Consider the following 25,085-nt stretch of genomic DNA (forward strand, 5'->3'; position numbering starts at 1 on the left):
TTCCCGAGCCACTCTGGGTGGCTTCCAACAGAATATTAAAATACAATAGTCTATTGAAGCAAATGGGACTGGCCATGTGGCTGCTGCTCACAGCGGCATTGTAGGGTTGGGTAATGTTGTTGGGGCAGCAGCCACAAGCAGTCCTACCCACGTCATTCCCTTCTTTTAAGCATAATCAGGACCGCGCCACTGCTAGCAGTGTAGACCAACTGGCTTTTAAAAGTGCCAATGCAATACAGTAGTCAAAACTGCTGGCATTAAGCAAGTACAGATTGTGCAAATTGTGAATGGTTTGGTAGGTTGCTGTAGTCTGGAAATCTAGCACAGCTGGGGAGGTGTGATTTTAAAGAGCTAAGGGACCTCCAGGGTAGAAGGGGGGCGGGAAGAGGAGCAGTGCCTGCTTATTGTTTTTGCTGCTGCTTTTTTATTTAAAAAACCTGGAAGGTTATACCACTAGCAAACACAATAGATTTGCCTCCTGTGGACAGCAGAAATTGGTAGCATGTGGGGCAAAGGAGTCGCCAGCTGGATCTACACTGATCTGGAAAACACTATAAAAATATAGCTCTCAATGCAATTTCACATGGGCAACACTACAGCGCCCTGTTGTCCCATTTTTATAACACATTTTTCACATTATAACTCACCAGTATAGAAGAGGCTGAGGTCAGTTTGAAGAGGTTGGGAGAATGAATGAAGCCTGGGTCTCAGGGAAAATTAGTGGCACGTGACAGCCAACCAGCATTAGCATCTAACCCTGCTGCCATCCTGTCTTGTGTGTGTTTTTTAAAAATAATAATCCATACCCTCATTTTCATCCTAAGAAAAAGCATCTGATGCAGATTCATGGTGGCCCCAAAGTTTGGTCCTTCAGTGGCAGAACCCTGGTGTGGAAGCAGCTCCCCACCCGATTCTCTCTATACAGGAGAAATCTGATGGAAGCTTTTGCTATGCAAGGAAATTGCGAGATTGCTTCCACAGCAGAACCCTTTTCATACCTAGATCCGTAACCCTGAATAATGCAGTAGGCAGAAGTTCCATATTAGTAATAGTCAGTGAAGAGAGAGACCCATCAGTGCTGTTCTGCTCGGCTCTCTTGGGAGCTTAAACAGTCCCTTTTTCTCTTTTGCTTCAAGCTGCTTTGATTGGCTACCAGCAGGACTCTTTCCTTGTCTAGATCCAGAGGCACAGCCTAGCCCGCTTCTGACACCTTCCTGCTTCTTCCCCGCAGATCTTAGAAACCAGCCCTACAGACGAGCCGATGCGGTGAGGAGAAGCGTGAGGCGGCGTTTTGATGATCAGAATTTACGCACTCTCAACGGTGCTGAAATAGCCATGTGAGCTGGATTGGGAGAACGTGCATGTGTAAAGTAGAACGTGTGCTTGACTGATTCCTTGCCATGTGAACTATATTTGCGCTACCATTCTAATTGTGGACTTTATTGCAGTACATTAACTTATCTTCTGAAGGGCTCAATAACAACAGCAAACACATAGGAACACAGAGGGAAAAAATACGGGGGGGGGGGGAGAGATGAGCTCTCCACTCAACTGTAACTACCAAGTGCCTAAAATTCAATTACCTGCTCAAATTAATCAAAGCAATAGGACTTTATTTGATTGGGTATTGTTTTACACCAATAAATTTGTTCAGTGTTTTTAACCAAAATGTAAAATACATATTGTATTTTTGTTTTGTTTTGTTACATACCATTTAGTGAATAGCCTTCAGTGGGCTTTCTTGATCTCATGACTTGTAAATAGGTAATACTTGGAAGTGATCCACTGTGGATTTTTTTTAATGATTTCAATACATTCCTCCTGGACAGTTTGACTTAGTTTTGAGATTCTGTTGCACTTATTATGATGATGATGTATGCATACACCTTCATATGCATATGTAAGGACTTACCATATACGAAGGGGAGAAACTCATTAAATTGTACCCTTTTAAGAAGAATGCATTCCTCTTAAGGGTGGGGAAAACATCCAGAAAACAGAAGTTGATGTAGATGTGATTACATTTTACAAAGGGTTAAACTTAACTGGCATAAGAAAGGCTTGGATAGTGGGGTTTTGGCTGTAAATAGGATGTGATAACATGTGGCTTATTTTAAATACACAGCTACCTGCTTTCAGATTCTACCTGCTATATACCAGTTGGTAGTGAAGTTGAAGTGAGGAGGTATAGCTCATAGAACACAATGCAAACACAGAAGAATCATGGATGAAATTCCACCACTGTTTTCTACAGGTAGAGGCAGCTTTTGGGTAACAATGTTATTTATTAATTAGCACTAAGATATTAACTTCTCAGTAATCAGTATTATAATTCCTGAGGACCACAACTGTTCAGTTGTCAGAATAATGAAAATCTGGTGCCCTGCCGAAAAATTAGGATACCCTCCATAAATAAGCTTGTACCTCCATTCCACAAGAAATTCTGCCATGCGACAATCCAGGTTGGCTCATAAAGTAAGAGCTGTCTCTCAGCTGAAATGTAGCTAGTTAACGAAACAGTTGTATCACTGCATACATTCTCAAACCTGAAATAGATTTTTTTTATCCCAGTTCAGATCTGCTGATGGATGCAGCATCTACAAGAAGTGTAAGTCAGATGTGTAGTTGGAAATTGTAAATGTATTTGCACTTCATTTCTTCCAAACATGTGGGTTTAATAGGGAACGCACAAGCTGTTGAACGCTACAGTGCACAGATGACGTTCTCATTTTAGAAATGCATCTGCCTTGCACTTGTGGCTATCCTTTCCAGATTAGAGTGCTTGTATTTCAAATTTTAACCAGTTGAAACATTTAAAGCAAAGTTTTAATTACCAAGAGCGGCCATTGCCAACCCCACCTATTGCTTACAAGGCAGGGCACTTGATTTTCTCTCCCAAGACAAAAATCAGACTAAAGTTAAGGGACATCCTGCTTACAGCTTTCCTTTCCTGGTAGCACTGCATCACTGTTAATTGTAAAATTTATTGTATAGTATTTAACCACTGAATTATTTTCTTTTTTGTTGTGCTTATGTGAACCACTGGTAAAGGTCCCATATTCCTTTAATAATGTGTAGTTATATGATAATGTTTCTAAATGTACAGATATTTTGCTACAAATTTGGTGCTTTTTATGGTTTTTACACTTCTCTTTAATTCCCACTCTAGCCTCGGGGTAATATTGTAAATATTGTTTAAAAATGCATCGGCCTGTGCTATACAATCTGAATGTTATTTTAACTTATAGTTTTGTTTTTTTATATTTAACTAAATGGACAGTTTGGGGCTCAAAAGTTATTACATTGACATTTGCTTAACTATTTACAGAGAAGTTTATTTTAAACAAACTGCCAATTGTTCTCTCAATTTACAGCAATGTGTACTTGACATGTTAAAGAGAACATGCCACGATTGTGCCATTTTCCTTCGCAGAAAGATGAATGTTTAGGTTTGGGGGAAACAACATTTGGTAATATAATTCAAAAATTTAAGGAGTTATGAGAAATCACAGTATGCTAAAAATATTTAGAAAGGAACAATGGGCTGTAATATTGGCATGTTCTCTTCAATATTTTATCTAGTAACAGACCTGCTTCTTAGCAATATTATAGGTGTTTTATAAAAGCAGTTCATGTTACTTTTCTGATCTGTTCATGGCATATGATTGAATAAACTATTTACACTACTACAAATGATCCACAGCTTTTCCTTGTTACTCAGACTGATCTATATGGGGCCATGGAACTATGCAGAGTACAAGGGCTGTGCTAAAACAAGAACCAGAGAGGGCTGCATGTAGGCGTGAGTTCCTATTGGCACTGGACTTTTTCCACAATGTAGTAGTAATGAGCTATAAACAGGTAACTTCATTACCATGCACTTTCTCCTATAAGGTTAAGAGCAAACAACCCTTTTTAAATTAAACGCTGGAAAAATGAAACCTAGTGAGGGGATGAGCGGACTACATAGACTCAGAATGGTAGAATTGGAAAGATCTCCATGTAACCATTTGCATTGCTTTACGTTTGCATTTGAACCTATTTGAAGAAGTTTCAAATGATGCAGCTTATATGTATGTTGTTTCTCTTTGAGACGCAGTGGGCAAAGTTCAAATGTACAAGATATGCAAACTAGAGAAGAAATCAGATTGTAGCAAATAAGATATGGGGCATGACAGTTTGCAGAAATATGAAGAAACTAACTTTATACTTAAAGCTTTTTATTTTTAATGGAAAAATAAAGACAACGCTTTAAAAAGTAATGTTTACTTAGAAACATGTTTCTTCATGTAAATTATGCAAGGCGGCAATAAGAAAATATTTTACATAAATATTACTTGCATCAGAGCGGGGAAACTGCTATTCCTTCATAGCTGTTTTAAGTACTGTGACACTTTCCCACCTCTACACCAGTATGTAGCTGAGTGTGAAACATGATGCGCTACCAATCCATGTACGGCAAACTATGCAATTGGTATGAACAAGTTAACCGTACTTGCAGTTTCTCAAACAGGAAGCCAAATATGCAATTGTGTTTTTTTTCCCCCTCCTCAACATTAACAAAATACATATTTAAATTCTCTTGTATAAGCAGAGTCCCAAACACTATGACAGCAGGAAGTCATAGCACTTTACATTCTCATTCCCCAACACTTACTGCTCTGGAATTTCCTGGACGTTTCACTGCACTCTACCTTAAGCTATATAACTAGACAAAATTAGTATGAATAATTTTTCATTAAGAAGTGATCACCATAAAGGAGGGATGATTCATTTTGTTGTGCCTGAGAGTATTCAGAATGCATCGTGTACAACCCTGTACTGTTTGATGTCTCCCCCCATACTCTATCAATTGGGGGAGGGGGGAGAGAAGGAAAAATCAGTGAAAATGGCTTCTCTCCAATCAGCAGAGTTCCCTTATAGGAGTGGCAGTTCCAAGCCACTGTACTGTGAAGCCAACCTTTTACTTGCAAGTAGAGCAAACTGTTACACAAGCGCCATAGAAATCTGTAAAACCTAAGGATAACAACATGCCTGCTATATTTGTCCTTATTTCTTAATTTGCATAGTAGAGGCTAAATTCACAAATAAAAAGGCCAATCTTGAATTACCACCACTATATATTTAAGTATTCCACTTCTGTGCTGTTACAGATCTTTGACAGCTCCTTTCTTTTGTTGCTGTGATTATACATATATTAAAATGGAAGCACCACACTAGAGTACTTAACTTAACCAGTAACACTGTGTGAGATCAGTAATGTGTTGGCTGTACAGAGCATTTTAAAAAAACAGAAAAAATACTAGTGCACGCTAGAAGACAAGGTTTAATAAGTGATAAAAATGTACAAAAATATTCAAATCAGAAAGATTTTAGAGTCTGTACCACAGTAGTCAATACTCCTCAATGTATAGGGCTGATAGTTTTAATCAAAGGCTGGTCAGAATCTATTCAGTACAAAGGAAAAAGAACAGAATAAAAGGAGACCAGGTTTTCAACATTAGATCAACATCTTTCAAAAGAAAAGTATTACGTTAACATTGATTTTTCTAGACAAGAGTATTGCAACTGCTTTCCAAAACTTGGTGGTACATTCTTCGGAAGTCCTTAAGGCAACATATTGCATCAATTTAGTCTGATTTTGCTATTTTCTGTAACATTAAGATTAATGCTGAAATAATACCCTTTGCCAATTTGGTTTTTTTCTTTGTACATATACCAGGTTCTTCTCTAATAAAAAATGGCAGCTATGTTATTACATCAGCATACCTTACAGCCTTGAAAATTAAGGGCCTATTAGGATTTCCATTAATTAATCTATTTTTCACAGTTTTAAAACTTGACACTAAAAATTCACCTCAGGGTGAAACTCGATATACATTTCAACCTAAAGTCAAAATTCAATAGAAACCACCTAAAACATCATTTTGGCCAGCAAGGTAATACACAAAAACCCAATAATGGATTCTGGACTACCATAAATGAAGAAAAAATATTTCCCCCTCTCTTCTTCCTTTCCCTCCACTTGCAAAATAAAAAAGTAATTAAAAAAATCCAACAGAAGTGGAGCCCAAGAAAATTATAGGAGCATCTTTCTGAACAGAACATGTGCACCCCTTACCCACCCCCAGACCTTATTTGACAAGAAAAACAAGTTTAGGCTTTCATAGCAAGAGCTGTTTTATAGACACAAGAGGCCCGAAAGGCTCAAGCACTTTTCCAAGCCGCTATTGAAAGGGCTCAAAAATAAAAAGATTTTCTGTTCATCCTAATGTGCTCTTTGAAGAATGCCAAGGTGCATGGGGTATATATACAGGCTGCCTAGCTTATTAGAAGCAGAACTTCAGCTTGAATTCTGAATGTTCACCGTCTTTGACAATTTACTGCCAGGCACACAATGATATTATTTGAAATATTTAGTTATGCAGTAGAACTGAAAAGCCATTGCTATGCCAATGGAACATTGGAATCCATTTCCTGAAATGAATCATCTATATTTCTTATTAAATCACATTGTAAACATATTTGGTATAAATACTTTTTATTGATCTTCATCCAGTTGTTCCAAGAGGGTCCTCCTTTGTTTTTCTAGTTCACCTTCACTTAATTCACTACCAGAGGTATCCCAATTACCCTGAAAAAGGACAATGAAAAATAATCGATATACCCTTTCCCACAGTTTAGAATTCAGTCATTGTAGTTATTTTGAACATTTCAGTATTTATTAAGAACTGCAGTTTGGCCATCACTAGACAACCTAAGATTTCATACTAAAAATCACTTGAAACTCTCAAACTATACGATTTTAGCACCACTGGTAAATTACAGGCCTCAGGCCTATTTACTGACCAAATTCAAATAACTACTTTTAAGTGCACCCAATATATTTCTTTTAATTGCTTTTTCATTTGACTGGCTGGCACTGCTCCCTCAAGAAAAGTCAAAATTGATCAAGGACATTGTGTAGTCACACTTCCAGGCAGACAGTAACTTTAGTGGTGAACAACATACTGAGAACAAAGGAGAAGGATGCACTCTTCCAGGTTACGATGCTACAGCAATGTTATCTAAAGTTATATGCTGTCCTTTTAATCCACATTCAGTAAGTCAAATGTAAAGAGAGAAGAAATGACATGTTCCACCACTATGAACAGAAATCCCATATAAAATGTTGATATAACTAGTGTCTGAACAAAAGATGCTTGAGGAATCTGATCTTTCTGAAGTTGAAAGTAACTTAATCTGAACTCCGAATAAACATGGGAGTCTCTTAGTGCCTTCTTCACAGAAAAGCTATGCCCAAAGTGATTTAGGTCCAGGGGGCTAAATCCTAGTGTTAAATCTTCAAAAAGGAGTTGGATGTACTCATCAGATGCCTCAGTAATCGCAGGGAGGAAGGGGAATTGCTCATACTGTATTCTAAACCCTAACTGGACTTCCAGAACAGAGTTCAGCTTAGTGCAAAGCCAAGTGGCTTGATCGTTTTGCTGTTCTCAGTGGATTTTCAATAGTACTGTTAACTTGAAGGTACTGAGTTAACTACACATCACCACCTTGAGTAAATACATATAGTATCAGTGGCTGGTGGTCACTGTAAATTCTAAGGCTTATACAGTGGTACCTTGGGTTACATACGCTTCTGGTTACAGACTCTGCTAACCCAGAAATATTACCTCGGGTTAAGAACTTTGCTTCAGGATAAGAACAGAAATTGTGCGGTGGTGGTGCGGCTGCAGCGGGAGGCCCCATTAGCTAAAGTGGTGCTTCAGGTTAAGAACAGTTTCAGGTTAAGAACGGACCTCCGGAACGAATTAAGTTCTTAACCCGAGGTACCACTGTACAAGAGATGTGTATTAGCTAGAAACAGTTCTGGAGACCAAACAATAGTTTGTTATGCTTGAACCACAATAACTTAGTCCCATTAAGCCATTATGATCCATAGTTGCCACTCTATTGAGAATTAGCAGAGCCAATAATCTATATTGTAATTGGGCCAGGCAAAAGCCAGCAAAACTTAAATGCGGATCATTAAATTCTAGCATTTAGGTCTTCAGCTACAGCTAATAAGCTCTCAAGAAATTTTGTGGATGAAGAGAAGATATAATGTTACACTTTAGTCCATGCTTCCTTATACAAGCTTGGTGTTTAAAGGAAGGCTATAAACTTGAAAGGCCAAAACAAAACTACAGCTATACAAAATGACCTCTTGGGCCAATGTGTGTATCAGTTATCCACCAATTTGTTCTTTTCCAAATGTTGTGATAGCTTTGGCAGCTTATATGTATCAAAATACATCTGTGGCTGTCCAGATAATGGAATATAGCTCCCATCACTGCAGATGACTGGCCATGCTGGCTGGGCTGATTGGCATCCAACATCATCTGGAGGGCCCCAGGTTTTTTAAAAAATTGCAGCATAACTATTATGGGTAAAAAACAAGCAACAGTGACACCGATCAGAAATAGCAGATCCTTCCACCTTTAGACCACACAACCACTAATCTACTGGTAAGATAGTTAACACAATAAAGCCAAGCAAACTCACAGAATCTTTGCCAGGTCGCTTTTTAGGAGGTGATTTATGCTTAGATTCAGATCTTTGCCTACTTCTTTCCTTTTCATTTTCTCTCTCCTTTTTGTCTTTTTCTCGATCCACATCCGATTCTGGAGAATCCTGTACAGAGTAAGATAAACAGTATAAATCAAGGATGCACAGAGAATACACTGTAGAAGGGTGGGGCCAATGGGAATCTACCTCTAGTTCCACAAGAGTCTTTCTATATCCCAAGCCTGTGTTTCAATCAGTTCTCATTACCACACAACAGTCTGGTGAAGACAGGCAGGAATTTCAACCTGAGTCTTCCATGTTCAAAATATTAACTTTCAAAATCATGACTGAACATTTAAAGAGACTTAACCTAGCTCTTACTCATGCCAACTGGCTGCAAGTCTTAACTGGTATGGGGGGGGACTCGTCTACCTGCAAGGCTTCTAACTGTACATCATATTCATAGCACAGAAATTATGTGCAAGTGAAGCACAACAAACTGGATTCAGACTTTCTGGCTCAGGAGAAGTATCTGGCAGCTTGTGAGCTTTCAGGACAGGAAACTTCAGTGATACAGAATGCTTTAACTTTCAAGAATTCAGTTAGGAAGGAAGACAACTACTACTATTTAGGGATTTTTTTAAAAGAAAAAAATGGCTGTACCAAATGTACAGTCACACAATTCACATTCAAATAATAAAATAGCACACTGTTGTTAAATTTTATTAAGTGCGCCTTAATTCTTCGTTTCACAGATAGATGAGTGGGGTGGGGGGAGAACAGTGCCAAACTGAGGTATACTCACAGACTTGTGTCTCCTCTTTTTGTTCTTCTTTTTGTGTTTCTTTGATTTCTTGTAGCTTCTCTCTATTAATGCATTAGAATTAAATAGGTATCAGGGTTATTTAAGTTGATAACTGCTAAATCTCTATTTTGTTAGGTAAGATTTTTTTTTAAGTACCAGATTCCGCGCTGGAGGAGCGTTCGGAGACTGATCGAGAGTCTGAGCGTTGCCTCTTTTTCTTTGAATGACTGTCATCATCCTCAGATTCTGAACCCTTTAAAGCAAGAGTATTTGACATGTAACATTAGTTTTTAAAGGCTGGGTGGTAAAAAGAACCAACTGAATACTGCACTCTACCTTACCGAACGAGAGCGAGACCTTTTTCTGTGATGTTTTTTTGATTTTTTAGAATGCTTCTTGTTCTTTGAATGATGGTGTTGACACTCATGCTGCAGCATTGAAAGAATAAAAATTACTCATTTGAAAGAGTAAGCATGCGTTTTGTTAAATTTTTTGCTACACAAATACAGTATGTATAGTGTATCTCTTTAAGTCTCTATTCTGAAATACTTCCTCTATATACTTTTATTTTGAAACTGCACTGCATGCCTTTTTGGACACTGGCTTTTACTGGCTTTGCAAAGCCACACTTGTTCATACTCTTCCATCTTCTTAACAGCAAATGAGATTTTGGAAACACAGGATACTTCTTGCAAAGAAATATGTTTGGGAGGTATGAATTACAACATTTAAAGAGCAGTTCCAACAGTGGGAGGGCTGACATCTTCATGTAATCCTTCCTGATGATGAATACACTACCAGTGTTTAGGTTATTAAAAATAGAATCTAATGAAAAAGATGCCAACCGTTAAAATTAATTACAGATCACTCTCAGACAGGAAGCTAATGTCCCCATAAATATATTCTACAAAGCTATGCTTTCAATAGTATTTTGTGTCCAGGCAAATGCTGACACCTACTGCTAAATATTTTAGGGACAGCATCCTTCTGTTATTTGGACCCCAGATGAAGCCAGAATGAAATTGATCCAAGCTGGGCTGCCATCACCCTTTCAAGCACCTTGCCACAGTATTCCCCAATCAGTGATAGTTGTTAAATAAATAACTTGGTTCAGTGATGCCCCCTTAAGGATGGCTGGAACTTGCTCCTGCCCCAGTGAGACGTTATTCTCTTTGGTCCCAACCCAGCTAATCCCCTTTGGCTCACTCTAATAAGCAAGCTGGGCAAGGCCTTTTGTACTCCAAAACCTTTGGAGAGCACCAGATTGGAGAAAGGCGGCTTTAGTTCATGAGTTGTCCAAGGAAAAAATTGGGAAAGGGTGTCCACAAGAAAAGGGAATACCTCACCAACTTTTGGCTCTGGCTCCCACCCACCACTTGCATGCAGGCGCCAACAGATTTTCACTAAGAGATACAGGAAGAAAAGGTTCTCCAATTCTATTGTAGGGGATCAGTTCAATAAGTTAAGTTTTTAAAAATCTGTTTCAAATCTATCAGACAATGCTCTTATCATAATATCGTTACCTCTAGTAAATAAATGAAATCTTTGAATATTCTTTTTCTTTCTGATTCTAGAGTGATGTCTTCAAATGCTGGTTCTTTCACAAACCTTTCCCGAATCTATATATAAGAGAAGAATTATGTATATGGTTTAGCCAGCAACTTCAATTTATAAAATAAAAATGTTCTGTATACAAATTACTTTGTTTTTCCAAAAAAAGATCAGACTACGGCTCAATACAATCTACTAGCTAAAAGTATTGTGTTCATAAAAACCAGATCAAATAATGATGAAACACACTCCTGCTGATATTCTTAGCATGGCTGAATCTTAGCCAAGATCCCATGGTAAAGACAGAAACGTGAGGTGCTTTATGTATGATGCTTATAAAGGTTAAGAATTTAGACCCCACATCATTTTTTTTCAGAAATGCCTTCCAGTGTTCTCATTGAACATAATCCAAAGCTTTTCCAATCATCAAATATTCATACTGTGCCAAGTGGGATTAATTCTTCCTTGACTTCTAAAAGAGTACCCTGTATAAAAACCTGTCTGATCCATGTTTGGAATATCTGATGCCACAATTTTAAATGTGAGAAAACATTCAAAAGTGCATTTCATTCCAAAATGTATCTATTATCTCTGCTCTTAAACGGGACCTTTTTGCATCCTCCTGGGAAGACACCCCACAGCCCCACCCCATGACCACTTGAGTTAAAATCCTTCAATTTATCTCCCTGCAAGCACTTCACCTATTTTATTATTCCATTTACAGTCTTTCTAATTTCATTTAAAAGAAATTGTACGTAGATTGATACATTTAACTATTATAGGTCTATTGCTGCTGTTCATTACTTTTGATAGTTATACACCGCCCCCCGCCCCAAACACACACTTCATTTAACAATGGGGGAAAAGTGTTTTCTGGGTAACCAACATTCTCTTGCAAAATGCTATGGAACATGCTTACATCTTCCCACACTGCATCCATTTCAATTGGAGGGGTTGCTTGTTTTAGCATACTCTTAAAAGCAGACTCTTTCCGTTTCATTTTGCGGGCTTCTTCTTTCTCTCGCTCACGTTCACGAGCCTCTGCCTTTTCCAACAGCTACATGAAAACGAAACCAAGTGACCATTCAATGTAAGGGCAATGGAAAAAAGGGAAAACAACCAAATCCCATTTTGCAAGGGAGTACTTTTCTCATCACTTGCTGTGCATGTGTCACATATAATGGTGGTTCAGACGCACCACCAAATCATGTGATTGAACCTAATGTGATCCATTCATGAGTAGAACAGACTTCCCACTCACTATGTAGGACTTTGCCTTCCTCTCTTTTCACTTGAGCACCTCCAGAATCCCCTCTGGGGAGTCCCTCAATCATCTGGAGCTTATCTGGGGTGTGTGTGTAGGAAGGAGAAGAGGAAGTCATGTTGCATGAGTGGAGGTCTTTTCATGCAACATTTGGCACCACCCATGATTTGGATTCTATAAATGACTAACAGGGCAAATTCTGATACATCATAGTTTGCCACTAAACTTTGATTGAAACTTATCTGAGTGGAGGAGGTAGGATGCAAGCCTGAGGCTCCTCAACTGTGATTTGCTTTTAGGTCTAAACAGCCCCATCAATTCCACACTTTTCCACCTATCATCATTAAGTTGATATTCTAGCAGTTGACTATACAGATACTACATACTTATTTGCAGACTTGTAAACATTTTATCAAGTCTTCTTAACATTAGGATTTTAAAAAATATTCTAGATTTTTAAAAGCCCAACTTACACTATTGAAAGCTAGCTTGATATTTCCAGCATCTAAAGTGGTAGCTCTTTTAGTTGAACTGATGACTGTGACAAAGTCTTCAAATGTAGTATTCACTTCAACTACAAATCCTTTGTCCTGCAAAACAGCAAATTTTGATGGCACAAACTCATGTTACAACATGACAGTGTGGATTCCCAGCTCAAGGTATCTAAACCCACTCATTTTGGATTGGAAACACTGGTTTTCTCCCAGCAACTAAAATCACATTTCCCCTCACCTTTAAGATGTCTTTTATTATCTTTTTTTCATCATGGTAGCGTGCTTTCAGATCTTCAACATAAAACTTGAAGAGATCAAGTGCTGTTGAGCCTGAAGAAAGAAACTACATTGGTCAAAACCTCCCGCTTACCCAAGAGTTGCATTTCTTATTACATTAGTAACCCTGCTTCTATCTACCAAAAATGCACAAGCATTACCTCCATCTTATTTTCTACAAGCATGAGAGAATATACTTACCAGGCTGACCAAGCATGTTAGTAAATCGAATATCAGAACTTATGGTTGGATATAACTCCATCCATGATGACATTGAATGCAGCTGGCCATGTTCATGCAGCTCATCCAAAAATATCTGCAAAGGAAACAGTAAAAAATGGGGAATCTCACAATCCTGTATATTAAAATGGAAATGAGTCAGGCCTGTCATTTTTACTGCCCCATAGAATGCTACAATATAGCATGTGGACATCAAATGGAAAAGCATCTAGCATACCTCTAGGACTGCAATACTAATAATGTCTACTCAGAAATTAAGTCTCACTGAATTCAGTGGCACTTACTACCAGCTAAGTGGAGTTAGGACTGCAGTCTTGAGTAGGGGTGGCTAACCTGTGCTCCCTGATGATGCTGGACTACAACTCCCATCATCCCTGACCATGGGCCATACTGTAACAGACATGCCAGGAGATGATGAATCGAAAATAAACTTTCTTCAGGTAAAACAGACTATGGTGAAGCCATAAAATGTTGACCTGCAAGATCCTTTAGTATTTATCTACACTCATTATTTGCACTTTACAGAATACCAAGATTGATGGTAACCTATCCCAACACCTAGTAGTTCATTTTGTCACTAACCTGGAAAGATTCTCTGTTTTTACGCTGCCGTCGTCTTTCCCTGAGCAATCCCTTCTGCTTTTCTTCCTCCTCCTCCTTTTCCAAAGCCCTTATGTGCTCTTCGAAACAAATCAATGCATCCTCCTTATCCATATCTAGAAAAGCAGCATGCAAACATTTCAGAAAATAAAGGGTAAGGTCCAACTGTGGTAATTTGCTTATGCCACAATCTTCTGTTTGCACAAACATGACTTCCCTTCCTCTCCTCCTCCACAGCAGCCCCCTGTCCCTGGGGAAAAAAAATCTCCTTCAGCAGGTAGGAGGTGAGGGGGGCTGAGAGGAAAGGAGAATCCTTTTGTGCCTGTTGACACAACTGGAACTTCCCCAATGCTGAGGTAAGCCATTTTTAAAAAATCTGGCTCGTGCTTTTGGCAAAGCTTTTGCTTTGTTTCTCATGTAAGATTTATAAAGTCTCAGAAGAAACCATAGCCCTCTCTTTAGATGTTACATTATCAGGGGGAAAAAAGAAGGAACAGGCATGGGGCAAATGTGCTAACCCGACCCCCGCATCATTCTCATCAGCATCCAAGTTCTGGAGGGCAACTGCCTGAAGATTGGAGCCACTTGTGCACAGGGAGCCTCCAGGAGTACAGCAGGCTTCTGACATCAGACAAGTCTCCTTCAACATCCCTGCCTGCCCCAACATTTTTAATGGCAATTTCTCACTACAAGAGCAATCTGCAGCAAGCCCTAGAAACATGCACTCCCTTCCTTCATTTCTGCTATACCAATGACAAGCTTTTGATTTTAAAGTAACAGGAGCTTTCAATGATTTCCAAACCCAAGATACCAAGGTGCTTTGCTTATATTCATGTTATCCATCTATCTATATAATATATAAATATATATACACATATGTGCACGCACACACACCCCACCCAAACAAAATATTAACAAAAAATACTGCTAAACCATATAAAGGAAAATAAACTGATTAGGTCTGAATTGGATCAAAGTCTGTGCAGTGCTGGCTCCTGCATTCTCCACCAAGAGCAATGTGAGTTGGGAAATCTTGGCTGCCAAAGGTAACAATGCTGTTTTATCAGGCACACCACCTCTAAACTGGAGCAAGCTAGATTGAAGGTTAAAGATCCGAGTTGCTGTTGCCATCAGATCATCACTAAGATCATATTCCAACAATAAAGGAACCAGGATATTTTGAGTTGTATTTAACTAAATGTTTGTGCTAGTGCAATGGGATAATCCTTCCTCATGCTGTCCCCAAGTCTGCTCCGGAGTGGGAAGAAGGCCTGGAGCAGATTTAGGAGGCACAGAGGGGAAGGAGAGGGGGGAAACTTTAGCACTACGTGGATTAAACCCTGTCTCCTTACTCTGAAGTTCCTCGTCTTCTGCAAAGGTAGGATTGTCCATCAGATATTGCTGAGCCTCTGACCAGGTAGTACAGTATGTGACATTAGCCATATTATCCAAGATGTTTTTTAATGCCTCCCAGTTCCTCTTCCTCAACTGCTTGGCCTGTTCCTGAAAAAGTTAAATGATACATTTAATGGCATTTGTTTTGCTAAAATGCTCAGTATCAAACATTACCAACAGATTAAGAGGCGGCATTTTGTAGCAAATCCGCCAGTCTGAAGCAACTGCATAACTTCATCACTGAACAAGAAAGAGACATCACACTACTTTTCATTGCCAGGATGCGTGCATAATTCCGGATAGACTAGAAGACTATCTTCAAGAAATGCCTATGGTGTAACCACATCAAGCTTTTGCTCTATTTTGTTCGGAACTAAATTAAGTAGTGCCACATTAAGGAAAAGACATTGTCATTTATAGAAATCTAGATATGATATTTGTTAAAATGTAGAGGAAGACAGATTTACCTATAGAAAAGAGGAAGAGGAGTAAGTGGGTGTGTATAAATTACCTTTTCTTTCTTTGATAAGAAGAATAGGACATCTTCATATATTTCAAGACGATCACGTTCTGATATTGCATTCCAGACTTCCATCTCTCCAAACATTTGTTCAGCTTTTCTGTATAGAAATAGGAAGAAAAAAGGCTCTATAAATCACTTTGCTCCCACTCTTTAACACTGATCAGTCAACATCCCAATCCTTGCCAAATGTGTGATAACCAAGAGAGTATAAAATGTGTAATCATACGTAACTCATGTTTAATATTACAAAATCATTCCAGCTTGCAAAGCTAAAATAAAAGAACTAATGTGTTAACAATTTAGATTTTTTTAAAAGTTCTATGTGTTGTATTCCAGCTCCTGCCATTTCTTTTCTCCCATTGCTTGGATGAAAGGTTTTTGTATTTTTAAAACACACAGCAATGGATCCCTTCCTTGCTTGCATCCATTCCCAATACATATTTTGCCAACAGTCTCAGTGACAACTTCTCACACACTGCAGTCTTTGTACAAATGCAGAGGCAACCATGGTTTGTATCTAGACTTTCAAATGGCTGCAGAGTCGGAGTTTCACTCAACAGAAAAGGGGAGGGAATAGACTTCTGCCAAGTCCTCCTCCTCCATATAAATCTGCACCAGACAGGAGGCATGGGCAGCAGAAGTAGAAATTGGAGAACATAACCTTGCAACAGTGACTTTGCACAAATTGTTATTCCCCATAGCACAGTATTTGAAACAGTATTTTAAAGTGTTGTTTTTTAATTCACATTCCCCTCTTAAGTCAACCCAGGCTCAAGTTTTAAATTTAGAACTGTACAACTAGTATTATGCATTAGATTTATCTTACTTGTATCTGGTAGTGGATGTCATCTTCTCGTGGTTCTCAAGGAAACGCTGAAAAGATTCTTTTGCCTCTTTGTATTTTAATCTTGCTTCTTCTTTTTCTTCTTTCTCTGTCTGGACCTTGTAAGCATTAAATGCTTGCTTCTTCTCACTTAGTTTTGCCAAAGCACTACAAATTAAAGAAAAAAGCCATAAATTTATTGATAAATGCAGTATCAATTGATCTTTTTACGAAGATTTCTTTTAACACTGCACACAGGGAGAGAGTTTCAAAGTACTTAGTACACAATTGCTTCCCCTCAAAACAACAACAACCCAGTTTTTAAAAAACTGTTCAGGAGAAAAACAAGTTAAATTTATTTATTTAAAATATATACATAACTTTTTTTTTACATGTTTCTCAAAGTGGCATACGAAGAAAAACATACAACTTACACAATTTTAAAAGGATTAAAAATATCAGAAAATAGGAACATCAGGGCAACATTCAAACCATGAGCTCACTTGAGCTGTCAGAACATCAGTTTATACACACAACTACCGGTACTTAAAAGCATGTTGATTAAAAAGAAAATAGGAACAGCATACCTGTATCTTGGATCGTTAATTATCATTTTCATAGCTTGCTCCCAAGAGGCGTTGGATGGCACACGCTATGAAGACATGAAGTAAATCATGTAAGTCCTCAAATCAGTACTTCTGTTTGTGCAACGGTAGCTTTAGGAATGCTAGCTAAGGTAAGAATGGATGCATCTAAATTGTGCAGTGGGGCATAGTTGTCAAATGTACTGATTCAGATTATTTGGTGGCAAAAGTGGGTAAATATTCTGCTTGGTATGTTTTTATTATAAAAATAAAAGAATATTTGTACAAACGACTGTCACATTTCTTTGCTTTTCCTGTAAAAATGATAAACTACCATAAAACTAGGAAATGATAAATTTGGTACACAAGACACTTTCTATATTCATGAGTATTTTTAGCCTTCTCATAATTTACTTACACTTCTAGAAATGGTGCATCAATCAGTTCGTACATGAAAGCAAACCATAGTTAACAGATTCAGGTAGGTAGCCGTGTTGGTCTGACGCAGTTGAAATATATTAAAAAATTGTCCAGTAGCACCTTAGAGACCAACTAAGTTTGTTCTTGGTATAAGCTTTCGTGTGCATGCACACTTCTTCAGATACACTGAAACAGAAGTACTATATATAAGTGTCTGGTGACTTTTGTTTTAGTGTATCTGAAGAAGTGTGCATGCACAAGAAAGCTTGTATCAAGAACAAACTTAGTTGGTCTCTAAGGTACTACTGGACAATTTTTTTGTTTGTTTACATAGTTATCAGATTACTGTTAACACACCTATCTGGACTGCTTTGTTTCGTCCTATAGCATACAGAGGAAACAAACCACAATCTGATTGAAACATAGCACTAAGCCAGGGTTTGTCATTTGCTTTCCCCCTAGTGCTAGTAAAGAGAAGCAAAGCATGCATGATTGGCTTGTATATGATTTAGCCTTTGTTTATGGCTTATCATGAGTGAATATGGCTAGTGTTGCATTCCTTATTTTCTAACTTTTTTTGATAGGGTGGTAAGCTAATAAAAACATAGGGCTTCGTCCTTTTGATTCTGCAGTGATGTTTCATTAGTAACATTTGGGATGTAATACCACTTAATAAAGCAACATCTGACTCTTCAGAGTGAGAATTTACAAAGAGTAAGCGGATACCGGTAATTGAAGTTTTTAAACACAACCGTTTTTCCTTCTCTTCATTCCGCCCCCCCCCCCACGGCCAATTCTGCAAATGTGGAACTGTTGTGCCACCAGAATGCTCTTCTCACATAAAAATTTCATTTGTCTTTCCTTCTTTGGTCCCACTGCCCCCCGCAAAAGACCTAAACAAATGTAAGAATTTTTCACCAATACTGGAGCATGATGTGAAAGTTTATACCAAGTGCATTTTGGCTAGAATATTCTTTCCATGTTTACTTCAGTATGAATGTTATTCCATAAAGTTTCTTTCAAAATCAGCAATTCTCCCAACTCAAGTATATTTGCAATTCTTGAAATTTTAAACAGTAGTTGACTCAATTTAAAAACCTTTTCTTTCAATAGTTCTTTAAATGCTTGCTTAGCTTCTTCTTTTGTATTCCATGTGTAGGTCTTTTTAACTGGCTGGGCATCTTCTTCGTCCTTTTTGGCAGCAACACTATGGATTTAAAGAACAGCATGCTGCTTTAGCAAAAACCAGTACTAATTAAATGTAAGCGACACTAAGAGTAGGAACTGTAAACAATAGAGCTAATGTCTCCCCGGAAGTGACAGCATACACAATTGAACCCCAACAGACTTCAGGCATAATGTGGTTCCAGGATACAGCATTATATGACAGCTTCTAGCCATTGGGTTAAATCCTTAAAAGATCAAGCAAATCACTGCTCATGCAACAGGGCTTTCCTGGCTCCTCCTTTCCACTACAAACCATGCAACTCCCCATCTCTCCCCCCACCCCCCCCCACACAAAAAGAGCTCTTGAGGGTCGATAGACCCTCTAGACCTATGTGGGATGGGGTAGTTCCGATTTCTTCAGAACTAAAAATATATTGGTTCTCCACTGAGAAGGAAGAAGCAATTTCATACCTGACAGTAGTTATCAGACCAGTAATTTTAAAGAGCTGTTTGCTCTAATGTGCTAGTTTTCTTGCAAATCAGGTAAAGGCTGAAGGCAATTTAATAAGGCGTTAATAAGACTGTTATGTATGAAATGCCCTTGACTTCTTTTCAAAACCCAATCCATGAACTAATTCATACACTTTGCACCTGTTTACACAGCCTACGTGCTGTATGGTGCATGTTCAAATGAGTTTGCAAATGAATACATTTTTGTGTGTATATATGTTTTTGTTTGGATTTGAATGAATGTGGACATGAGGGGGGGGGGATGGGGAAGAGGTAGCATAGCCTGGAAGATTAGCTATGAGGGAAATACAGCCCTTGGGCTGAAGTTTCCCAACTCTAATAAAATATACCCTTCTAATGGCCAAACTACACATTACATTATTCATAGTATTTTAAAAGTATACTTAAACATGTTCTAAAACTTTTGTTCCACAGAACTGCCCATATATATATCCAAAGGAAGAAAATAATGGCTTGGACATGGCACTGTCAAGTCCATTCATACTTATCTCAGCTTGCCACGCCTTTTCACTTTCCCAGGATGCATATGAAAGCCTTCCGCATCTAGTCTTGATCTCCCTCCACTCACTGGATGTGAAGGGAGATCAACTAGGTGCTTCTGCCTCTTATAAGTGGCAATACAACATAGCACTTAGGAATGGAGAAAGAAAGATTAATCTACAGGGGAAATCACTCCAAATTTGCTAGGAAGGCTCCCAAGGAGTGGGAGGGTTGACTCTGTATCCACTAATTTCCTCATCTGTCTGCTATGGAGTACAAAACAATTCCTAACCCTTATTTTAACCAAGTCTATTCATGCACAAAAAAGGGTGTGAGGCACACAAGTTCAGAAGCAGTAAAAAGGTGGGGAGGCGAGTTATTTCCTTTCGCATTCCCCACTTTTTTTTTTTGCCAAATCCACTTCCCCACCCCCACCCCAAGTACTGTCTTGAAAAAAAATAGAGATTAGTGCACACCAACTAGACATAGCAATACTTACTCTGAGGATTCCTGTTTAGGAGCTTCTTCGACAGAGTTTGTCACAACTTCTGCAGTCTGTTCCTGTACAACAGCAGCTGGCTGTACCTGCTCATCAGCTGTAGCAGTGACCCTTTCATTTTCTATAACAGTAGCAACAGTGGAAGGCTCAGTTTCCGGAGCCGATGCAACAGCTGGAGCAGCAGGGACTGCTGGGGCAGCTATAGGAGCTTCAGGAACAATGGCTGCAGCATTTGTAACCCCTGGTGCGACTGCAGACGATGGTGGAACAGATTCCTCTGGTTTACCGCTACATAAACAGCAGACATCATATTTGTGTTAATAACCCTGCCAATCACAGGAACAATGCATTTATCATTGAGAATTATTCCGGGGGAAATCCAATTTCTCTTCAGATTTTGGCAGCCTACAACCTTCTTACTGGATTGTGGTTTATGTCTTTAATTATATATTTATAATACATACTTTCATTTTAAAAATTCAAGGAGCATAGAATCAGCATAAAAATAACATTAAAAACATCATTAAATCTTCTAGAGTGCAATTGGCCAGCCTAAACAACATAGTTTTCAGGAAAAGCATGAATGGAAGGATAGTTCCTGCCAGCTCTCTACTGGTAAAGTTCCATAAGGTAGGGTCTGATGTATATGGCTTTCCGATTACTGGTTCCAACTGTCCAATGTAAACTTACACATTATGAAAAAAACTGCAGACTTCTAGGTTTGCAGAATGCAGTGCTGAAGACTAATAGTTAGCTTAATTTGCCATGCTAATTAAAAAAAGCCAGTTCTGCAATTTGTTTGAAAGAAAAGGCGAAGTGAACAACTATGTCCATATGTTCCCAAATCCCCCTCCTCTATTAGGTAATGTATATGTTTCACCCTTAAGCAGTATGTGGACCGAGGACTCCCAGAAGTGCAAGCTGGATTTCGAAGGGGCAGAGGAACCAGAGACCAAATTGCAAACATGCACTGGATTATAGAGAAAGCTAGAGAGTTCCAGAAAAACATCTACTTCTGCTTCATTGACTACGCAAAAGCATTTGACTGTGTTGATCACAGCAAACTATGGCAAGTTCTTAAAGAAATGGGAGTGCCTGATCACCTCATCTTTCTCCTGAGAAATCTCTATGTGAGACAAGAAGCTATAGTTAGAACTGGGTCTGGAACAACTGATTGGTTCAAAAGTGGGAAAGGTGTATGACAAGGCTGTATATTGTCTCCCTGCTTATTTAACTTATATGCAGAATTCATCATGTGCAAGGCTGGACTGGATGAATGGCAGAAAGTGAGGAAGAATTGAAGAACCTTTTAATGAGGGTGAAAGAGGAGAGCGCAAAATATGGTCTGAAGCTCAAGATCAAAAAAACTAAGATCAGGGCCACTGGGCCCATCACCCCCTGGCAAATAGAAGGGGAAGAAATGGAGGCAGTGAGAGATTTTACTTTCTTGGGCTCCATGATCACTGCAGATGGTGACAGCAGTCACAAAATTAAAAGACGCCTGCTTCTTGGGAGAAAACCAATGACAAACCAAGGCAGCATCTTAAAAAGCAGAGGCATCACCTTGCCGACAAAGATCTGTATAGTTAAAAGCTATGGTTTTCCCAGTAGTGATGTATGGAAGTGAGAGATGGACCATAAAGAAGGCCGAATGCCGAAGAATTGATGCTTTTGAATTCTGGCGCTGGAGAGTCCCATGGACTGCAAGAAGATCAAACCTATCCATTCTGAAGGAAATAAGCCCTGAGTGCTCACTAGAAGGACAAATCCTGAAGCTGAGGCTCCAATACTTTGGCCACCTCATGAGAAGAGAAGACTCCCTGGAAAAGACTCTGATGCTGGGAAAGATGGAGGGCACAAGGAGAAGGGGACGACAGAGGATGAGATCAGTGGACAGTGTTCTCGAAGCTACCAACATGAGTTTGACCAAATTGTGGGAGGCAGTGGAAGACAGGAGTGCCTGGGCTGCTCTGGTCCATGGGGTCACGAAGAGTCGCACATGACTAAATAACAATATGTTTCACTACTAAGAAATACTCAGGAGATTCTGAAATAAAATGTGTTTAAGGCAACAACAACCACCACCACCCAATGCAATAATGCATGTGGAGGCAGCCGAGCAGAGGAAGGTGAAGTTTAGTGTGCAAGTTGAAGTCTGTTCTACCCACAAACAGCTAGTGTAAATATAGTTGTATTGATACCACCCTTCTTTTAAAAGTCCCAGCTCATGGAATTTTTCTCGAGTAAAATATTTTCAAACATACCTGTTTTCTTCAGCTTTAATCATTGCTGCACAAAAGAAATAAATTGTTGTCAGATTTATTTATAAGTTGAATAAAATTGCATATTAGAAGATAAAGTATGTTAAGACAAGTATTAAACTGATCCAAATGCAATAAATTGCATCAAAATATTGAGCTGCAAAGTAAGACTGTGGCGTCTGCGTGGAACTTGGGAATAGAGGCAACAATTCTCTCACTTAAAAATTACTGAAGGAAGCTACTACTACTGGGTGACAGCTGCTCTTTCAAGCGATTCCACAATAGCTATTGTGGTCAATTATGTTATTTTCGTCTTTGTCCATGACAGCTTAGCCAACATATTCTCCCTTTTCCTCCCCCAATAAAGACATTTATTAGATTAGGGACAGTTTCATTATATAATAGCATCCAATCCTGACTTCAATGACTAGAGTTATCTCTGCTACCCAGAGAATACGGTGTATGCCAGGATTGCAACCTATGGCTCTCCAGAAGTTGCGGCATGACAACATCCACCATCATTTTGGCCATGATGGTTGTGGTTGATGGAAGCTGAACAACATCAGGAAGGCCACAGGTTAGCCAAGCCCTGGATTATACCCAATAGGTGCTAGCTATAAATCAAGACAGAAAAAAAGGTCCCACAAAATTTACCTTCAAGATCTTCAAGTTCCTTGGGTTTTGCCCAGCGTGACTCTTTTGTTTGGGAATTGTAGTAGTAAGGCTTTCCAGAATCAGACTTATATTCCTTCCACGGACATTTTGACAACATTTGCTAGAGAACAGAATGTTTAGAAAAAACGTTTTAAAAATCATTCCGTAATATGACACACCATATATTAAAAATGCCTATAAAATCAAAGGAGAGGCATGCAAAGCCACATCAAAAGAAACAAAGGACAAAATATAAAGGGCTGCACGTGAAATACCATGCCTGTAATGGAGCTTTTGGGGCACCCTCTTCCCACTGCAGCCCCTCAAAAAGCTAATCCTGAAGTTTAGGGAACTCTCCAGAGTAGGATTCAATGTGGCACGAAAGGCTGCAGCTGGAAAGGAAAACTGGCACACACTCCAGTGATAAAAGGCATTTTATACTCACTGAAAACATGGTCAATTAAATAGGCACTCTTCTCAATTTGTTTATTTTACCTCTGCAGGTGTTTTGAGATCATCTGGTTTCTCCCAGGTAGACTGCTTTGTTTCAGTATTATAGTAGTATGTTCTTCCATCTGGTGACTTATGCTCTGACCACATAGATTTCTATGAAAAACAAAGCTTCGTATCAATAAATTCTGCAACATGTCTAGGAAGTGCAAGACAAAGTGCCACAGAAATGTCTACAGGGGTAAATTGATACCTGTTTGGAAGGTTCCTCATTAGCAGAGCTGTTGGCCGGGGTGACTTGCTGCACTGAACAAACTACTGGAGGTGTAGGCTAAATATTGAAGAGGAAAGCACACTTCTGAAGAAAATATAGCAGCTTACTTTTTCTTTAAAACAATGTAAGATTGCAAACAGAAGAATACACAGCCATAAGTACAGCATACCCCCAATCTGTAAAATGGTCCCATTCGGATGCAATGCTAAGCCATGCATGATTCATTAATTCTGGGCTTCACTACTAGGAGTGGCATTAGCGTTCCCAACCAATGTCAGAGGACTCACACCAGAATAACTGCAAAGGTGAAGTCCAAGCAAAACTCATCTGCACCTGAAATCTGTAGTCAGGTGAAGCAGACGTCTTCTCCAAACCAGGGATCTTCTGGGAAGTGATAGCTACCAACTCTACAAAGACCACCACTATCTAGCACTCCTGTTCCTCAGTCTGCAGTCCTAGCTGCCCTCTCCAAGTCTCCTGCTCACCAGATGCCACTACATCTCCAGGAGCAGTCTGTGATAAGAACATACAAAGAGACTGCTTGATCAGGTCAATGGGAAGCTTAGAATGCTGCAGGTATGGTGGCATCCAGTGACAGCTTCTTCCAGGGGAGTTCACCTCCTCCAGAACACACCATCTCCCCACTTTCCAGACTCATAAGCTCTGAAGATATAGCACCTGTCTTTTCAGAATTCAGCTTTAATTTACTAGTCCATGAGCCATTACCGCCTCCAAGCACCAGTCTAGCCCTTCAACCTCCTCTCCCAATTCAGAGGAAACACAGAGACAGAGCTCCCAGCAGTTTCAGAAAGATGCTAAAAACCTCCCCCACCATACCCAGTAACAGTTCAAAAGCATCTATTTCTGTTCTCAGCAAGTTGTCTCACGAACATATTATGAGTTCTTTAAGAGCACATTATAGATACAGGTGAACTGATTGTCATTGTGTACTTGGACTTTCAAAAAGGTTTCAACAAGATACCTCACCAAAGCTTTCTGAATAAGCTTAGATGTCATGGATTTAGAAGAGATCTCTTCTTGTGGATCACATATTGTTTAGTAGCAGGAAGACGAAAGTAGGAATAAATGGGCAGTTCTATGAATGGAAGGAGTCCCCTATGGGCTGATTTTGGGAGCTGTGCTTTCAAAACTAGTTTATTAGCATCTAGAGTAAATGATGAGTAGTGAGGTGGCCAAGTTGCTAAATTGCTGATAACATTAAATTGTTCAGGGTCATTAAAAAAGAG

At 39.0% G+C, this 25,085-nt stretch overlaps 2 protein-coding genes across 4 annotated transcripts in view; one reads left to right on the forward strand and one right to left on the reverse strand.

The window, feature by feature from the left end:
- FMNL2 (formin like 2) overlaps positions 1 to 3,693 on the forward strand; it is a 188,430-nt gene extending 184,737 nt beyond the window's left edge. For all 3 annotated transcript variants that reach the window (XM_081871236.1, XM_081871235.1, XM_081871239.1), the window contains one exon: positions 1,232 to 3,693. In XM_081871236.1, coding sequence (XP_081727362.1) covers position 1,232 — 1 coding nt within the window. In that variant the 3' untranslated portion in view covers positions 1,233 to 3,693. The remainder of the gene's footprint in view (positions 1 to 1,231) is intronic.
- An 852-nt stretch (positions 3,694 to 4,545) lies between these two features.
- The window catches only part of PRPF40A (pre-mRNA processing factor 40 homolog A), a 31,486-nt gene continuing 10,946 nt past the window's right edge, over positions 4,546 to 25,085 (reverse strand). The window contains exons 6-26 of the mRNA XM_081871344.1: positions 23,818 to 23,895; positions 23,610 to 23,720; positions 23,115 to 23,235; positions 22,464 to 22,488; positions 20,200 to 20,487; positions 18,621 to 18,729; positions 17,106 to 17,170; positions 16,522 to 16,686; positions 15,684 to 15,792; positions 15,130 to 15,280; positions 13,760 to 13,893; positions 13,139 to 13,253; positions 12,900 to 12,991; positions 12,641 to 12,757; positions 11,823 to 11,960; positions 10,876 to 10,971; positions 9,694 to 9,780; positions 9,509 to 9,605; positions 9,353 to 9,414; positions 8,545 to 8,673; positions 4,546 to 6,634 (exon numbers count right to left, since the gene is read on the reverse strand). Of these exons, the coding sequence (XP_081727470.1) occupies positions 6,542 to 6,634; positions 8,545 to 8,673; positions 9,353 to 9,414; positions 9,509 to 9,605; positions 9,694 to 9,780; positions 10,876 to 10,971; positions 11,823 to 11,960; positions 12,641 to 12,757; positions 12,900 to 12,991; positions 13,139 to 13,253; positions 13,760 to 13,893; positions 15,130 to 15,280; positions 15,684 to 15,792; positions 16,522 to 16,686; positions 17,106 to 17,170; positions 18,621 to 18,729; positions 20,200 to 20,487; positions 22,464 to 22,488; positions 23,115 to 23,235; positions 23,610 to 23,720; positions 23,818 to 23,895 (2,382 nt within the window). The 3' untranslated portion in view covers positions 4,546 to 6,541. The remainder of the gene's footprint in view (positions 6,635 to 8,544; positions 8,674 to 9,352; positions 9,415 to 9,508; positions 9,606 to 9,693; positions 9,781 to 10,875; positions 10,972 to 11,822; positions 11,961 to 12,640; positions 12,758 to 12,899; positions 12,992 to 13,138; positions 13,254 to 13,759; positions 13,894 to 15,129; positions 15,281 to 15,683; positions 15,793 to 16,521; positions 16,687 to 17,105; positions 17,171 to 18,620; positions 18,730 to 20,199; positions 20,488 to 22,463; positions 22,489 to 23,114; positions 23,236 to 23,609; positions 23,721 to 23,817; positions 23,896 to 25,085) is intronic.

Source organism: Podarcis erhardii, assembly GCF_964252035.2.
Source record: "Podarcis erhardii genome assembly, chromosome: 1".
Lineage (NCBI taxonomy): Eukaryota > Metazoa > Chordata > Lepidosauria > Squamata > Lacertidae > Podarcis > Podarcis erhardii.